This window comes from Cucurbita pepo, chromosome 13 (genome assembly GCF_057944985.1).
Source record: "Cucurbita pepo subsp. pepo isolate OVF chromosome 13, ASM5794498v1, whole genome shotgun sequence".
Classification (NCBI taxonomy): Eukaryota; Viridiplantae; Streptophyta; class Magnoliopsida; order Cucurbitales; family Cucurbitaceae; genus Cucurbita; species Cucurbita pepo.
The window spans coordinates 15,432,985-15,447,488 of NC_141810.1; the positions used below are offsets into that span (position 1 = coordinate 15,432,985).

General features: G+C 34.7%; 1 protein-coding gene across 3 annotated transcripts in view; it reads left to right on the forward strand.

Annotated features, from left to right (window-relative positions):
* The window catches only part of SWEETIE (HEAT repeat-containing protein), a 37,300-nt gene that overhangs the window by 15,574 nt on the left and 7,222 nt on the right, over positions 1-14,504 (forward strand). For all 3 annotated transcript variants that reach the window (XM_023695220.2, XM_023695221.2, XM_087117163.1), the window contains 22 exons: positions 239-349; positions 477-644; positions 758-844; positions 1,117-1,210; positions 2,012-2,080; positions 2,175-2,297; positions 2,378-2,446; positions 2,538-2,642; positions 2,790-2,878; positions 3,942-4,098; positions 6,340-6,489; positions 7,268-7,317; positions 7,660-7,759; positions 7,876-7,932; positions 8,027-8,094; positions 9,697-9,790; positions 10,126-10,352; positions 12,847-12,991; positions 13,080-13,148; positions 13,485-13,541; positions 13,735-13,821; positions 13,896-14,024. In XM_023695220.2, coding sequence (XP_023550988.2) covers positions 239-349; positions 477-644; positions 758-844; positions 1,117-1,210; positions 2,012-2,080; positions 2,175-2,297; positions 2,378-2,446; positions 2,538-2,642; positions 2,790-2,878; positions 3,942-4,098; positions 6,340-6,489; positions 7,268-7,317; positions 7,660-7,759; positions 7,876-7,932; positions 8,027-8,094; positions 9,697-9,790; positions 10,126-10,352; positions 12,847-12,991; positions 13,080-13,148; positions 13,485-13,541; positions 13,735-13,821; positions 13,896-14,024 — 2,305 coding nt within the window. The remainder of the gene's footprint in view (positions 1-238; positions 350-476; positions 645-757; positions 845-1,116; positions 1,211-2,011; positions 2,081-2,174; positions 2,298-2,377; positions 2,447-2,537; positions 2,643-2,789; positions 2,879-3,941; positions 4,099-6,339; positions 6,490-7,267; positions 7,318-7,659; positions 7,760-7,875; positions 7,933-8,026; positions 8,095-9,696; positions 9,791-10,125; positions 10,353-12,846; positions 12,992-13,079; positions 13,149-13,484; positions 13,542-13,734; positions 13,822-13,895; positions 14,025-14,504) is intronic.

Sequence of the window (14,504 nt, forward strand, 5' to 3'; positions counted from 1 at the left end):
CACGATCATTTCCCATTATTTTAATTTTAATTTTTTTACATGGAAAAAGCTATTCATTGATTGAGGAAAAGGAAGATACCATTTTCCTTTTACATTCTTAAGTGATACAGTGATACTCCTCATACTAGTGTACTTTATTTAGAATAAGACATTTGAATAATTTATTATTTATGGGTAGTTTGTTGAAAGAATAATCTAGTTATATCTACTTACATAGTTTTCTTAATTTTTTTTGCAGTGTTTGGTCTACTGCCATTGATGCGCTTACAGCATTTATTAGATGCTTCATTTCTCCAAATGTCCAAAGTGCTGGGGTTTTTCTTCAACCAGTGATTGTTTACTTGAGCAGGTTGGTTTCTTTAGTTTTAGTTAATTTAAATTATTTTAATATGGATTCCCATATATTTTCTTCAATTTCATGCACAGGCGTGTTTTAGCTTTTTATCTAAATATTCTTGCAATTGAATGGAAAGCAGAGTTCTATCCCATATTTCATTATTAGCGATCAAGGATCTAGCCAGTTCGAGACCTGCGTTAAACATCTTGATCATAAGGACGTTAATTGCTTACCAGTCTCTTCCTGATCCCATGGTGTATAAAAATGACCACTCTCAGATTATTCAGCTATGCACAACTCCTTTTAGGTAACTAGCACCTTCAGTTGATGGTGGTGTTATCATTTCCTCTTTAGTTTAAATTTTTCCTTCAGTATTATTGATGTGACAGTTTGCTCCTGCTTGTCCGGTTAAATTGAAAGGGATGCATCTGGATGTGAAGAAAGCTCGTGCTTGAGGTTACTACTTGACAGACGAGATGCATGGTTGGGTCCATGGATTCCTGGAAGGTGATATAGATTAATTTCTGCTGATTCTGATAATCTGTTTTTCTCCGAACCATGTAACTTGGAGTTTTTGAGTTTTAGGTTCCCTCTATATTTTCTTACAAGTTTGATTAGGTTGAATTATTTCATACAGTGGTGGACTTGCCTTTTTGAATGATTTTCCCTTCTAGTTCTGCCTTCAAAAGGACAAAAAAAAGGAAAAAGAAAGATAAAAGCTAGGAATTAGTTTAAGGGCTGTCCTTAAAAGAGAGTTCTCCCTTTTATTGTTGACGTAGGGATTCGTTCGAGGATGAGCTTCGTGCTTTTCAAGGGGGAAAAGATGGGCTTGTGCCGACGATATGGGAAGATGAAATTTCAAATTTTGCTCAGGTACTCATCTTTTTCCACCTCAATTTTTTTAAGAAACAAGATTCAAATGTTCAAAGTTTATCAACTCTAAAAGTGTAATAAAATAAAAATCTGAAAGCATAGATGGTATAAAAGCAACTCAAATCATACAAATAACCCTGAAAGGATCATAATTATTTTCCTTCCGCTTGTTTCTATTTTATTTTAGTCTAGGTCATTTTTTCTCTACGATACCTTTACAATTTGTAAAGGAATTTATCCTCAATATTGGAATCCTTATTTACAACTTTCCCCCACCTTTTCAGCTTCAATTTCAAGTTTCTATTCATGATTGTAATATTCTTTTTTCTATTGCCACAATGGAGAAGTCTCACTGCTAAGCAGTATCTTGCTTTGTATTTTAAATGATGAACTCCTGTTTATAGCTTCTTTGTGATGCTAATTCAATAGAAGAACGAATGAATCCTACATTTGATTATTTCCCAAGAACATGAATGCCAATCGGGTTAGAGACTTTCAGCCAATAAACCTTGTCTCATCTTTTTACAAAATTACAGTCAAGGTATTAGCGGAAAGGCTTAAAAAGGTGCTCCTTATTTTACTTGATGAAAGTCAAAATGACATTTATTGAAGCAGATTTTAGATCAATCTTGATCACTGCTGAGACTGGGAAATTTCAGTTATCAGATACTTCTATCATGGATGTTGGAAAATTTCTGTGGGGTTTCTTCTTCTTTAGATTTTGTTTCTTGATTTCCCCTTCATTATTCTGCATTTCGGGCCTTCGTTTTTCCTCTCTGAAAATTTATTTTGAACATGAAGCCAGAGACAATAAACAAAATATTGGTGAACCAGATGCTTCTGTGCTTTGGGGTTATCTTTGCTTGTCAGGTTTGAATTGTCATGACTCAATTTGGATTTTTAAATATGTTCCAAATTATGGCGTTTCCTTATGTAATTAACATGATTGTATAACTAAAACCAGGACAGCAGTGGAATGCTGTCCCTACTTGGAGTCATGGAGCAGTGTCTGAAAACCGGAAAGAAACAGCCATGGTATTCTGCTAGTGTCACTAACATATGTGTGGGGCTGCTTGCAGGTTTCAAGGTAATGATTATGTTCTCATATTTGTTGGTGTAGCTTTTTGAGACGTTGAGATTTACAAATGAACCAATAAATTTTGTTAGGCGCTTCTGTCTTTGCGTGTGCCATCTGTAAGCCTTGAGATTTTAAGTTCTGCCCAGGGTATTTTTCAGGTAAACTTTTTTTGTTTGTTTATGTTGTATTCCTTCGATGTTTTAGGATTCTTTTACTTTGTCTCTTTCTTAAAGATTTTGATTTGAACAGAGTATTATAGCTGCTGGAGACATTTGTGCATCACAACGTAGAGCTGCTGCCGAAGGTCTTGGGTTATTGGCCCGTCTTGGGAATGACATTTTCACTGCAAGAATGGTATACTCCTTTTCAATTCACACACGAACTTCTCTATGTATTAAGGATTATGCCACAAAGGTGGCATTCTTTTATTTTTCGAATTTACCCTGGTCATCTATTTTCATTAGATCTGCTCTTTATCAGTCTTACATGTTATATAAACAGATCAGGTCGCTACTTGGTGACCTAACTGGAATGGCAGACTCTGCTTATGCCGGATCAATTGCTTTGGCACTCGGCTGCATACATAGAAGGTTGGTAGTTAAAAGATCCTCTGAACTCCCCCAAAATTATTCTTTTTAGCCTTTATTGGCTTTGAGAATTGTATACTGTATTAAATCAACAGTTTCAATTTGAGCATACTGATTGTGTTCCATCTATTTGATTTATTTATTGTTCTAATTTCTAGTTTTTGATAGGAACAAATTTTTGAAACATAATGAACAGGGAGATTAAGTTGTTTCTTATTAAAAAAATGAATAGGAAGTACCCCTTTTATTTAATGTTCTAATTTCTAGTGTTGTTGGCTGATAAGACTTGTCTTTGTGAATTGCGTCACATCGTCTCGAAGGTTTGCCCAATAGTACCCCTTTTAAGAAGGGCGTAGGTTCTCTGTCACCTATGTGACTTGCACAGAGTGTCGTGGCATTCCTTCAGTAGAAATCTCCCAAGGTTCCCTGTATAGGGAACATACAATCGATTTCCTTTGGTAAGAAGTAGGTTATCCTCGACTCAAAACTGGCGGGTTTTCCCTCCTTGGCCAACTGCATGATGGCCTGGGTGGCCAAGTCTTGGCCAGGTCTTTGATACTCTCTCGTATCATTCCACTCAACTTGCTTGCCTATATATAAGCTAGCATACATAGGAAGAATTAACGACTAGTCACATCCCCCCATATTACATCCTTGATGTGACTAGTCGTCAATTGTAATTATCCTCTTTCTTTAATCTTCTTGAAACGGAAGCCATTTTGTCAGTACCTTTCTTGGTCTACCGCATGTTTCTTATAAAAAAAATACACCAGACTTACTGAGTTACCAAGGGAAATGAATAAGCAAGTTATCTAAGTTATTTTCCAAGGTTAATACGCAACACACACCATCAGGTAGATACGATAGTGTTCTCTTGCTTTGGCTTTTGTGAGGAATGATCCGACTTGATCAAGTTTCTACAGATAAGACTTAAAGAAGTTGATCATCTTTTTCCCTGTTCAAAATTATTTTATCAACGTTCTCTTATGGTCTCATGTGGTCTGCAAGTGCTTATGTACTTCTATGTCTAAAAATTCCTCACCTATGCGTTTTCCTTTACTTTCAGTGCAGGAGGGATGGCTCTGTCAACATTAGTTACAGCAACGGTGAATTCAATATCTATGCTAGCTCGGAGTTCAGTTACCAGTTTGCAGACATGGGCTTTGCATGGACTTCTTTTGACTATTGAAGCTGCTGGCTTGTCCTATGTATCCCAAGTTCAGGTGTTCGACTTATGGTTTGAGCATTCTTAAAACTTGAATCTTCGTTTCTAACCTGATCTCTGTTACATTTTATCTTTGTACTGCCGTTTCCCCTCTTTGTTAGATCCCTCGTAATTTTTGAATTTTTGTTGGGCTCTATTTTTTACTTTTTTTTTTTCATTGGTTGTTGTCTCAAATTCACTGTCTATATTTTTTAACTTGCCTTTACGAAAGTTTTGCTTACATTAGAAAGGGAAAAGAGCAGTAAGTCTTTTCCAATAAAAAGATCCAAGTATTTGAACTTGAGATCCTAGCGTGAAGATTAGGAAAACGAGGAACATCCTGATAAAGAAAAACTGTATCAAAGATGAACACAAAAGACATGGGAAATAAAATTTTAAGCCACACAAGATCGTCGTCCTCCAGACGGTTCTGAAAGTTACTTGAATTAGTTTGTTTCCAAATATACCAAATGATTGGAAAAATAGAAAAACTAAAGGGAACCTTCTTTGTTGGATTTGCCCAAACTGTTTGACCTAATTGATTCTGAAAATGGAAAATAGCTCATCTCATAAGTCATAAGCGACTGAACATTGAAATTAGTGGTAATCACCATTCATACCATCTTTACCTCCCAAAACTGAAAACTGCAGTCTGCAGACATAATGTGAATTTGGGGGTGTGTAATCCATACCCCCATCCATACTTGCACTATCACTTGCCAATTAAAAGCACAATTATAGAGACTAACAAAGTTATGAAAATTGTGGTGGGATAGATTCTTTCTTGCAGAATAGAGAATTCGCTTACTATCTGGTATTTAAATTTCTACAAACCTAAGATGTTGAAGATTAATCATTGGACTCTTAGAAAAGAGATGAAATAGAAGCATCATGAGAAGTACTTAAACAAAATGTTTCCAAACCAAATATCCGTCTAAAATCTAATAGGATCAAGCCAGCCAATAGACAAGCAATCATAATTTCACAATTTAGTTTACCTGTGGAGATTAATTTTCAAGGACTCCTACGAGACTTTCCAGAACCAATGTTGATCGCCTGTATTAGTTTGAACCCAGTTCTTGTTTTAAATATAGTTTTATACTGTTGGAAGTCTTCTTGGAATACATCAAATTGTCAATAGCTTGCCCACTGCTGCAAAGAGTTCACTACTCGTGGTTTATGAAGGAGCTAATTTTGTTGTCTTGTTTAAAATGGTTTATATAAGTAGTCCCACAAGAGATATTATTGTTTTTTTTTTCGTATGTTGATGGGAGAGAGCTTTGAGGATTTACACATCTTTGAATCCATGTGTAATAAACAGGTTCTGGTGGACTTCGATCACATCTTGTGGAGGAGGAATCTATAGACTTCTATCTTGTTTTTAGCCCCTAGTTAGGTTTTTGTATGAATTACGTTCTTCTGAATTTTCATTTTGAAATTTTTTTGGGTGGGGGGAATTCCCTTGCTGGAATTTTTTCGTCATCCTTTCATTGTTTGGTTAGGGATGAGTAGGTGGTCTTTTTGAAGCTTTTTTATTACATGTATACATTTATATTACTTGAAATGTTTTTGGCTTTATTTTCTGAGGCCATTTCTTCTATTCTTCTGTTCTTATTTCTTTGAGGGCCCTTCTGTTTGGTGTAGATGGGTACCAATTGAAATAATTTGAAAAATAAAGTTCAGAAATCAGAGTGAATGGTTTCTTGTTTCCCAGTGAGTAGGATAAAACTAAAATGATAATGGAAGTTGGATGAAAATTGATGAAAGCTGGATTCTCATGTGGAAAAACTTTAGCTGTATATTTACAGAATGCTGCAGATTTTGTGGCTCACTGGCCGTTAAAAACAGCAGCTGGAAAGTTAAATAGGTAGTCAAATTGTTTGGTCGTTTTCTATAACCACCTTGATCACTCTAGCGTAATGGCTACCATAGTTATGGAACCAGTTGGGAATTATGAGCAATTTCAGTAACTAACTAATTGACAATATTATTTTTTGTTGTTAGATCCTTCTCATCCTCAGGTTGATTATACGATACTAGATTTGTGATATTGTTTATCCAAAGAAATACTAAATTCTGATATTGAATTCTCGGTGGAGAATCCTCTCATTTAGTGCTATAATTCTTGGACATTGAACTATTAATTTTATTGATACAGCTTGCAATTGTTTCCATTTTCTTTTTCCCTGCATTATGCTTAATTATCTGAATGACTTTTTGTTACTTTCTTCCTGACAAAATTTATTTTTATCTGTTTTAGGCGACTCTTAGCCTTGCACTGGATATCCTTCTATCAGAGGAGAATGGATTAATTGACCTTCAGCAAGGAGTCGGTCGCTTAATAAATGCTGTTGTTGCTGTTCTTGGTCCTGAACTGGCCCCAGGAAGCATTTTCTTTTCACGTTGCAAGGTATTACTTGTCTTTCAACTTTCTTGACCAAGCTTAGGTTGATACATGTTATTTAATTGGAAGCTGGAATATTTATTGGCGTAAGGCTCAAACTAAGAAAAGAAGGGAGAAAAGTTAATCCCTCACCGAAGAGGATCAAGATACATTCATATAGCATAAAAAGAAAAGGCAGCATGCAAAACAAAGCTGGACTCAGCTCTCCTCTGTGCAGTTTCTTGTCCTTCATTCTTGTCTTTGAAAATCATACTCAAAGGCAGCTCAAAGTAGTTGTTGGACATAGCTTAGCTGAGGATAAAAAAAGGAACAAACCACCTCTAAAACAAAATTATGGAAGTAGATGTCATTGAAGTTCCTACTTTTCGATAAGAAAAAAAATAAAAGAATACACGACGAGCATACAAAAAGAGAAACCCACATAAAAGAACCAAACTACAAGAAAGAGTTCTAGTAAAGAGAAATAAGACCTTGCGAATTATTACAAAGGAGCCTAGAAACAGAGCCCAAAGAGAGACAAATAATCTAATTAAGACCAAATATCGCTATAAATTTTATTTTTGGGACAAGAAATTTTCATTAATATAATAAAACGAGACTAATGCGTAAAATTATTTGTCTATAGTGGGTGGATGCAACGTGCCAGAAAATTTTAAAAATTACTTGACTATGGATGCAACGTCAGAATCTATTTTTCATATTTTTCCACAGAATGACATTTATTTATTTATAAGCTTTCTATCTGGACGAATAAACTTTTCTCTATAATGGGTGTTACTTTCAGTCTGTTGTTGCAGAGATAAGCTCCTGGCAAGAAGCATCAATCATGCTTGAGTAAGTTGATTTTCCCATTCCCACCCCCCCCAATACACACATACACACACACATCCTTGGAGAAGAAAGTTTGATGCGTGATCAATATGTTGCTCAAATTACTGGCCTTTTAGTTCTATAGCTATGTCAATTCTTCGCCTATTTGGTATAATCCACTAGTACCTAATATTTGCTACTCTCGCGTGGAGAACATCTGAGCATGAACATATCTGACCATCGTCCTCTTTCTGAAATTCAAAATGCTTAAGTTCAATTAACTTTGGCCAAAATCAAATAGTTGTTTTCTTTTTCACGTTTGTCTTTTTGTTGTCAATGATAGTCTGTCACATGCTATTGCTGCAGGAGTGTCCGATTTACACAACAACTTGCTTTGTTTGCTCCACAAGCCGTTTCTGTGCGCACCCACTTGCAAGTTCTTCTCCCAACATTAGTCTCTAAACAGGTTTTGACCCTCTGGATTATGAAATGAACTTCCGAATTTCTTGTCTAGGATTCCTACTCCCTACTCCCTAGTCTTCTCTCTCTCTCATTCGCACTATTTTTCTTTTGAGAATGCAGCCAACATTGCGACATCTTGCTATAGCTACTCTACGGCATCTTATTGAAAAGGATCCAGTATGTTTTCTTTTCCTAATTACTTTACCTATTTTTCTTTTCTTTGCCCCATTTTTATGGCTGGTTTGAATCCTTCATGAAATGTTGTTCTTAGGTTCCAATCATCGAGGAGCAAATAGAGGAGAGCTTATTTCATATGTTGGATGAAGAAACTGATTCAGAGTAAGCCATGAATGAATTTCTTCATGTTGACTAAACTTTGAGGGCCAATTTTTTATGGTTTTGTTCTAAGTAGGATTTCTTGTTTTCCCTCTGAAGTTTAGCTATGATACATCTGCTTCTGCTGTTTGAACAGGCAGGTTACATGTACAAGGCATGTGCAGAAAAAATGACTTAAATCTATTAAAAGAACATCAAACTGAAAAGAAACTCTGCTTCTCTGTGCAATTTGTTCTCTAGTAGTTAGCTGTTTTGTTATATGTTTTTTATGCGATTGTTGATTTAGTTTTTCTTTTATTATTTAAATTTCCTCCTTATTTTATTTTGGTTCAAATACTGTTTTGGATTCTGTACTTTTGGCTTTGTTTCATTTTGGTTTCAATACTCTTAATATTTGTTCATTTTGATTTCAATACGTTTAAACTATTTGTCTTGGTCTTTGAATTTTTTTAAAATGTTACCATTTTGGTCCCTATTTACAAATTCAAACACAAATTTATTCACAATAGAAGTCATTTAATACAAATTTATGGTTACATTTTGAGGAAGTTAGAGAATGAAATGTAACTTTTTAAAATTGTGGGGGCAAACAAATATTTTGAAAGTACTTGGTTGAAAGCAAGAGACCAAAATGGACATATTGAATGTACAAGGACCAAAATGAACTAAGCCAAAAATATAGGGACCAAAATAATATTTAAACCTTTTATTTTCTTATGGAAACACAATCCTTGATATAGTTGGACATCTTACATCTTGGTGAAATTATTTTCTTATGGAACACAATCCTTGAAATGGTTGGACATCTTACATCTTGGTGAAAAATGATTTAGATGTATGATTTCTTTTGTTCTGAAAAAGAAACGGGGACTTCCAAACAGGCATAAGGAGCACCGAAAAGTCATGCAGACAAGGTGTTCCCTTGCTATGGAGGGGGAGGGATCCAACAAAACACCTTCAATCTAAGTTGATTATAGAAGTTGTGCATTAGCAAAAATCTTTGTATAAGGCCCTCCAATATGAGGCTGTAAGCTGAATAAAATCATTAAAAAAAAAAACCCATAAAAATCCCTGAAATTCGCATTATTTCTTTCATCTCATATATACTGCAACAGAGCTGTAGAAGTATTTGTTGGAAAAGGATTTCTGAATGCTGAGTTCTCCAAGAAACTACCTTGATAGAAACAAAAAAGGCTTCTTCCAAGAAACTTTTGAAATTTGAACCAACGCCTTGAGGAGAGAGATCCATTATCTTTAAAAGGAGCTATTTTCAGACTGGTAGAGAAAACTATCATTGAACTACAAAATACATGATAAGAATAGATGCCAATAACTTGATGAGAGGGTCATTAATGCCCATAAATCTCCAATGGAAACAACATTAACAGGCTCTATCCTCAGAGATGTAAGAAGCAAAAGAAAAATCAAGTGCCACAAAATCTTATCTGTTATTAATCTTCCCACATCAAAAATCCCTGCAAAAATAACATCATTAATATAGATAACTATATAAAATATTTTCATATAAAATATGAATTTGGAAAAATAGATATCAAATGTTACGGGCATCTTTGATTCCTTACCATTGTTTTGTGACTTTTGCAGCATTGCAAATATGGTGCGGACCACAATCATGCGCTTACTGTATGCATCATGCCCTTCGTGCCCTTCTCACTGGATAGCAATATGTCGAAATATTGTAAGTTCTTTTACTTGCTCAAATTCACGTGATGTTATTTTTTTCATCATTTTCAATTCGTAAACATTGAAGTAATTGACTTATTTACTTCCTCGTGTGAGGGCCATTGTTCAAATAATCGGTTCCCCTCGTTCCGTTGTACTGTTAATCTTTTCACAGTAATGAGATAAAAGATTACACTGTTTCTTCAAGTTAAGGTCAATTTGGCATGCTTTTGGATCTTGGTCATGATAAATAAACTATGCTCCTTGGCATTTGAAGTCAACTTAAATCAATGTAATTTTTCAACAATTCACTATATATGATTCACTTGATTTAACTGCTGAATTGATCAGGTGCTCGCTACATCAACAAGAATAAATATTGAGTATAATTCCAACTCAGAAAAAGATTCTTCAAATGCTCTAGATGGTGACATAAAGTCGGACGTTGGAGATGATGATGAGAATATGGTTTCTAGCCACAAGAGAGTTCCAATACCAGGACATACTTTAGAGGCTTCCAATACTATTACTCAAAGGGATAAACACCTTAGATATCGAACCAGAGTTTTTGCTGCCGAGTATGTGTCTTTACTTTTTCTCCCATCTTCAGTTACAATTTTTTGATGCATGCAGCGTAGTCAACCATATTGATATTTTATTCGTATGATCCTTTCAAAAGAGAAATTTTTGTTTATGTCTTATTGCCTAGTGGTATGTTCCTTAAAAGTGACACCGGAAGGATCAAGGTCATTTTTCCTTCACTGTTTAATTTTGTGTATTCCGTAGAGTTTTTAGTTTCAGCAATCCACTATTTTTGTATTAGAGATATTCTTGGAAGACATACTTGTCCCTCCACCCTCTTTCAGAGAAAAAAAAAAAAAAGTTTCAATGGCCGGTGGGATGTTTGCTAATTTTTTGATGTATTTGTTTGTAGAAGTGTCAGTTTTTTGTTGCAGAATTTTTGAATGGCAGAGTTAATTAATATTTCTTTGAAATAATTTTCATTTTCGATCACTGATTAGTTAATTCTGAAATAATGGAGATGCCTACAGAGAAGCTGCATGCATAACCAGACAGACATCCAGCATAACTGGGAACCTTCGTACTGTTCTTGAATCAAATAATCCCTTGATTTTGTAAAGTTTTCTTTCAGTCTTTCCCAAAGATGGTCTTTGTTCTTTGAGCCATATGGTCTGGAGGCCCCTCCACCTTCAATTGATCCTTACTTCCTAAGCTCTTGTTGAGGAGCCAATGCCTTTTTCAGGTCTCCTGAGCCAAGTTTGTTGTTCTGCTTTCGTTCTCCTTCCACTAAAAGGAAGATCTATTTCAATATGGTACAGAATCCAGGACTTCTTTTTATGATGTTAAGCCTAAAAAATAGTTTTCATTTTCTGAGGGGTTCTACTGGAAACTTCTTGATTTCTTTGTTTCTACTTCGTTTTTACTGGCTGCAGTTTCCTTTTGATAGCCTCATTTGTGGTCTTTCTGCTTTTGGTTCTTGGGTTGTCAGTTTGGTGGCTTTTCCTCGGAGGTTCCTTCGTGTTGGCTATGGTGCCTTGCTCCTTGTGGCTGTGGCTATCCTTGTGGAGTTTTCTTCTTTCATTGTTTGGGGATCTTTGTTTGCCGTGTCCTTTTGTTCTTGGAGAGCCTGTTTTGCGCTGTTTTTTTTTTTTTTTTTTTTGGCTGGGTGTTTTTCTTTTCTCTCCCAGTGGGAGTTTATTTCATTGATCTTATTATATCTTTTTATCAATCATTGAAAATTGTTAAATCTTTTCATTCTGGTTCAAAAGAAATCAAAGGATTTTCCATATCAGGCTTCTCCCTTCGATAAATTGCTTTGCTTTGGCTCATCTCAGGGATTTTTCATGTTCTTTTTCTTAGTCTTTTGTTGATTTCTCCTTCAATCAGAATGCCTTCAACTTTTCATTGTAATTCTCTTTATTTACTGTTTTGATTTTACTCCCTTGTGGAATTTATATCTTTTGAGCATTAATCTCTTTTCATTATATCAATGAAAGGTGTCGTTTCTGGTTAAAAAAGAAAATATTGATGCACTTGGTTCCCTTAGAACATGTTCAAATCTTTTTCAAACTTCCGACTCCTTTGATGATAGTATTCTTTATTTTTCTATAAAATAACTTATAAAGGCCAAAAATGTGATCCAATGTAAACTTCTTGCTCCACTTATCTTTTCATAATAAGATGAAATCTCCACTTACAATTTAAAGATTAAAATGATTTGTAAAACAAGGAATGCATTGAAAAATAAGTTGGTATGAATGGAGCACACATTCTTAGCCTTTCACTTTTTCAAATGTCACTCGTTACTTTTGTTGCCTTATAGTCATAAGAATGGAGAGAAGCTTAATCAAACTTGGATCTTGTTGAAAATATGACACACTTGGGGAATTAGTGACTTTACGCAAGGAGAATGGATATCTTCAGAATAAAAAAGAAGTGAAAGGAGAATTTATTTGTTTTGATGTATGTGTATATGCTTTTTCACCTATACAACTAGAGATGCTTCATCAATTCTGTTAGAAATTTGAATTTCTTTTCACTGAGAATAATTACATCACTTGCTTGTGTGGGGGCTCTGGAAATAACGAATCAGAAGGATTTTTTAAGATAAATCCATTACTTTTTTGTGATTTTTTTTACCTTGTACAAGTTACGCCCTTGATCTGGAATCTTAGACAGGATTTTTTTTCTTTTTTCTTTTTTCTTTTCCCTCTCTCTCTCTCTCTTCTTCTTCTTCTTCTTCTTCTTCTTCTTCTTCTTCTTCTTCTTCTTTTTTTGGGTATTATAGCCTAGCTCAGATCCTCCAAATTTTGGAGTCTGTGTCATTATAGGTTTAGTTTGGGAGGGAGGCTCCTCGCCCCTCTGCCCCTAGGTTGTGCCTTTTGTGATTAATACATCTCAGGTTCTTTTAAAAAAAAGGTGAATAATTACATCACTTGCCACTGGGCATTTCTTCAGTCAGTGATCCATGATAAAACTGTAATTATTGGTTACTACAAATTGTTAATTTTCTTTTTATCAAATTAAAACCAAAATGCTGTTGTTTTACAGGTGTCTCAGTCATCTACCTGGCGCAGTTGGAAAGAATGCAGCTCATTTTGATCTTTATTTAGCAATGAATCAATTGCCTAATGGACCTAGCTCTGGTGATTGGCTAGTCCTTCATGTGCAAGAGCTTATTTCACTTGCTTATCAGGTGCTACATATGAGGTTACATATATATGGTTATGTTAATTAGAATTTATGTCTTAAGTAGATCTCATAGTCAAATTTCTTGGTTATAGATTAGCACAATTCAATTTGAAAGTATGAAGCCAATTGGTGTTGGACTCCTAAGTTTGATTATTGATAAGGTACGCTTACAACTTTGCGTGTCAAATGTACTCTATTTATCTCTCTTTTCTTTTTGTATCACTTGCTTATCAGGTGCTAAACTGATCATTTGGATTTTCCCCCCTGATTTATGTTTTATTATTTGTTTGTGGAAACCTATTAGGGTTTTCTACTAGCCTTGGTCCTAAAAAAGAATATTTAGTCCCCTATAAGTTTTTTTTTTATTTTTTCTCTTCGAAATGAAATGAAGCCACATGCATATGCGCACACATGTATTTCTTGGGTCAATAAGTATATTAATTCCTTGTGAGTTCTTGTTTTGAGAGTGTTGTATATCTTGTGTTTTGTCAATACAGTTTGAACACATAGCTGATCCCGAGCTTCCGGATCACCTTCTATTGGAGCAATATCAGGTGCTTCTCTTTCTGTTTTGGTTTTTATTTTTCTCTCCATACACGTGCGTGCACGCACACTTGTATTTGGACTATTTCAGCATTAGCATTTGATGCTGTCTATCAATGTCATAGCCCATTAATGAATGATATTTCTTGATGTGGTTTGTTATTCATTGATCATCTGAAGTTCTGTTTCCCATTTGAATTATAGGCCCAATTAGTATCTGCAGTTCGCTCTGCCTTAGATACATCTTCTGGCCCTATTCTTTTGGAGGCCGGACTGCTGCTGGCCACTAAGGTTAGAACATTTACATCTTCATTTTCTTTGAAATTTACTTTCTGTCAAGCTAACGGGCTTTCATACATGTGTAGATCCTAACGAGTGGAATAATTGATGGTGATCAAATTGCTGTTAAGCGCATTTTTTCATTGATATCACGGCTATTGAATGACTTCAAGGAACTTTATTATCCTTCTTTTGCTGAATGGGTCTCATGCAAGGTATATTCAATTGTTCTTTTGCTTTCTTTCCCCCTGAACTTTGCTGCAACTTCTTTCTTATTTAATATTGGAAATAATACTTTTGGTCTCTATAGTTTCAATAAAGTTATGCTTTTAGTCCCTAAACTTTAGTTTGTAGTGATTGAGTTCTTCATATACTATATTCAAACCAAAATAAACATTTCTTTTATTTAGTTCTTATCATGAAAAATGTTGTTAAAATTGAATGATATTTTTGCATACTAGATCAGTAAATTAATTAGAGACTATATGTGCTTATAAACTGAATTGACTAAATTGTTACATATTAAAAAATACATCTTATTTTGATGAGATTTTTCACACTAGGATTAAATTTTTACATATAAGTTTAGAGAGTAAGTGATTACAATTTTGAACGGACAACAAGTATAATTTTATATAAAGTTTGGGGACTAAATTGTTACGGTAGTTGAAGTATAGGACCAAAACTATTTTTTA